Source organism: Rattus rattus, chromosome 1, assembly GCF_011064425.1.
Source record: "Rattus rattus isolate New Zealand chromosome 1, Rrattus_CSIRO_v1, whole genome shotgun sequence".
Lineage (NCBI taxonomy): Eukaryota > Metazoa > Chordata > Mammalia > Rodentia > Muridae > Rattus > Rattus rattus.
In genome coordinates this window covers 65,454,607-65,458,176 of record NC_046154.1, presented here as the reverse complement: position 1 = coordinate 65,458,176, position 3,570 = coordinate 65,454,607, and the positions used below count along the sequence as shown (strand labels likewise).

The 3,570-nt window shown below is 36.5% G+C and overlaps 1 protein-coding gene across 1 annotated transcript; it reads left to right on the top strand.

Moving 5' to 3' along the window:
• The first annotated feature begins 2,685 nt into the window (after nt 1-2,685).
• LOC116887968 (interferon alpha-5-like) lies at nt 2,686-3,255 on the top strand. The gene has a single exon (XM_032889411.1). The coding sequence runs from the start codon at nt 2,686-2,688 to the stop codon at nt 3,253-3,255; it is 570 nt and encodes a 189-aa protein (XP_032745302.1).
• The last annotated feature ends 315 nt before the right edge of the window (nt 3,256-3,570 follow it).

The following is a 3,570-nucleotide window of genomic DNA, read 5'->3' as shown; positions in this document are numbered from 1 at the left end:
AGTCTGTTTATCTGTGTCTTTTTTGGGGGAATTGAGTTCATTGATGTTGAGAGATATTAAAGCATAGTGATTGTTGCTTCCTGTTAAATTCGTGTTTGGATATGAGATTATGTTTGCACTTGTCTTCTCTTTGTTTTGGTGCAAAACGATTAGTTTCTTGCTTTGTCTAGGGAGTAGCTTTCCTCCTTTTGTTGGACTTTACCATTTATTATCCTTTGTAGGGCTGAATTTGTAGAAAGATATTGTGTAAATTTGGCTTTGTCATGGAATATCTTGGTTTTTCCATTTATCCTAGTTGAGAGTTTTGCTGGATACAGTAACCTGGGCTGGCATTTGTGTTCTCTTAGGGTCTGTATGACATCTGTCCAAGATCTTCTGGCTTTCACAGTCTCTGGTGAGAAGTCTGGTGTGATTCTGATAGTCTGCCTTTATATGTTACTTTACCTTTTTCCCTTACTGCTTTTAATATTCTTTCTTTGTTTTGTGCACTTAGTGTTTTGAGTATAATGTGATGGGAGGAGTTTCTTTTCTGGTCCAACCTATTTGGAGTTCTGTAGTCTTCTTGTATGCTTATGGGCATCTCTTTCGTTAGGTTAGGGAAGTTTTCTTCTACGATTTTGTTGAATATATTTCCTGGTCCTTTGAGTTGTGAGTCTTCACTGTCTTCTATACCTATAATCCTTGGATTTGATCTTCTCATTGTGTCCTGGATTTCCTGTATGTTTTGGGCCAGTATCTTTTTCTGTTTTACATTATCTTTGACAGTTGTTTCGATGATTTCTATGGAATCTTCTGTTCCTGAGATTCTCTCTTCTATCTCTTGCATTCTCTTGGTGATGTTTGTATCTACAGCTCCTTGTCTCTTCTTTGCAATCCTCATCAAAATTCCTACTCAATTCATTGTAGAGATAGAAAGAGCAATTTGCAAATTCATTTGGAATAAAAAAAGAGCCCAGGGTATGGAAAACTATACTCAACAATAAAATAACTTCAGGGGTAATTACCATCCCTGACTTCAAGCAATATTACAGAGCAATAGTCATAAAAGCTGAATGGTATTGGTACAGAGACAGGCAGGTAGATCAGTGGAATAGAATTGAAGACCCTGAAATGAACCCACACACCTTTGGCCAATTTATCATTGACAAAGGACCTAAACCATCCAATGGAAGAAAGATAGCATTTCCAACAAATGGTGCTGGTTCAACTGGAGGTCAGCATGTAGAAGAATGCAAATCGATTCATTCTTATCACCGTGTACAAAGCTTAAGTTCAAATGAATTAAGGAAATAAATTAAGTCAGGCAAAGACTTTAGTTCTTCAGTTTCTTGGATTAGAATAAAAATATGACTAGCTGTGCTTGATTTTCAACTATGATAACTGACATAAATGAGAAAGGAAAGACAACGAGGGCCTCCCATCTGACAATGTCCTGTTATTCATTGACAGTGCAATTATAAATCAACCTACATTTTATTTATAAGGTCATGCACAAAAGTTCATGAGCCTGGTTGATTTCTGAGAGAAAAAACAAAGGGCTGAATTGCTTGAAAAAGATTTGAAATCAATAGTGAGAGACATAGGTAGCTACACAATCAAGTAAAAATATAACCAATAAAATTAAATAGCTATCTATCCAAGAAATAGAAAATCAGTGATGACGTCCTATAAAGACAGAAAAGAAATCTTAAGATTGAAGAATTCAATATGTCAAAGAAAAATGCAGACAGAGGTTCACAGACCACATGTGTTGCCTTTGTCACAAATGAGTGAGTGTTTCAATGTGTGAATGTGTTTATGTGTGTGAGAGAGAGAGAGAGAGGGGAGAGAGAGAGAGAGAGAGAGAGAGAGAGAGAGAGAGAGAGAGAGAGAGAGAGAGAGATAGGTAGGTAGAGAGAGAGCACATTCCCAACTTTGCCATATCATGAATCTTATGATGAGGGCTCCTGCACATGCATTGATTCTCCACTGCAAATGTGGATCCAGGAATCACACTCAACTCAATGTGTTAAACAGAAAGTCTTTTTGTATCCTCTATCTTATTAATACTTCACATTAAATTCATTGGATAGATAGCTAATATAGAGTTATTATTAAATTAAGTTTTATATAAATTTATTTTGCATTTAAAGAAGGCAACTTGAATAACAAAATTTTATGACTCTAAATATTAAGAAAATTTAAAGTATACATTTTCTTTAATGCACTTTAATTTATTAAAATTTACAATATACCCTAACTTATGATATAAATATTTTTGGGTGATATAAATGAAAATTACTTGTAGCATAAAATTCAATAAACTTTATGGAATATTTTACAGAAAAATCTGCTTTATAGTTTTTGTATAAGCTTTAAGCAAAGACAATTTATCTGTGGTGTAAAAGATTAGAAATTAATCTTAGGAAAAGAAAACCAGTAAAACAGTTTTTTGACAGAGAACAGTGAAAGAGGAAGCAATAGTGAAAACAAAAATGGTTTAGAACAAATGCCCACAGTCAAGCAGACACTTTGGTAAAGAAAGTGAAAAGTCAATTCAGAAGAAAGGGAAGGGCATTTAGAAAGTAAAAAGTAATGTTTGCCACTATTTAAGACACATCTACACAGGATGGTCTTCAGAGAACCTAGAGGGGAAGTTTCAGGACCAAACAGCCCCAAGGACCAGCAGCACCTGCAAGATCCACAATGGCTAGGCTCTGTGCTTTCTTGATGGTCCTGGTGGTGATGAGCTACTGGTCAACCTGCTCTCTAGGATGTGACCTGCTTCAGCGACAAAACCTCAGGAACAAGAGAGCCTTAACATTCCTGGCTCAAATAAGGAGACTCTCCCCTGTCTCCTGCCTGAAAGACAGAAAGGACTTTGGATTCCCCTTGGAGAAGGTGGTTACCCAGGAGATTCAGAAGATTCAAGCCATCTCTATTCTGCATGAGCTGACCCAGCAGGTCCTGAACATTTTCACATCAAAGGACTCATCTGCTTCTTGGGATGCAACCCTCCTAGACTCATTCTGCAATAATCTCCACCAGCAGCTCAGTGACCTCAAAGCCTGTTTGATGCAGCATGTGGGGGTGCAGGAACCTCCCTTGACCCAGGAAGACTCCCTGTTGCCTGTGCGGGAATACTTCCACAGGATCATTGTCTACCTGAGAGAGAAGAAACACAGCCCCTGTGCCTGGGAGGTAGTAAGAGCAGAAGTCTGGAGAGCCCTGTCTTCCTCAGTCAAATTTCTGGCAAGACAGATTAAGGAAGAGTGAGTCCTGAGCCAAAATGGAGAAGACTTTAAGAGATTATGACACTGCACCTTGCAGCTCAAATTCTGACATCTCAAAAGTATCAGTAATTTTTGTAAGAATTGAAGCAAGTTTTGTAGATGTTTCAGCAATAATGTGCATTAATGTGTCTATCTGCAAAGCCATTTTTTATACTTCAGTTTGTTTGTTTATTTATTAGTTCCTTCATTAAGTCACTGTTTATTTTTTCATTTATTCTTATTTATGTATGTATTTATTTAATAATTAAATTTTATTTATAGCATATATTGTATCATAATTTGGTATATTTATATTATT

What these genes read in the sequence shown, in the direction of transcription:
- LOC116887968 (XM_032889411.1), top strand. Translation starts at nt 2,686, where the DNA reads ATGGCTAGGCTCTGTGCTTTCTTGATGGTCCTGGTGGTGATGAGCTAC.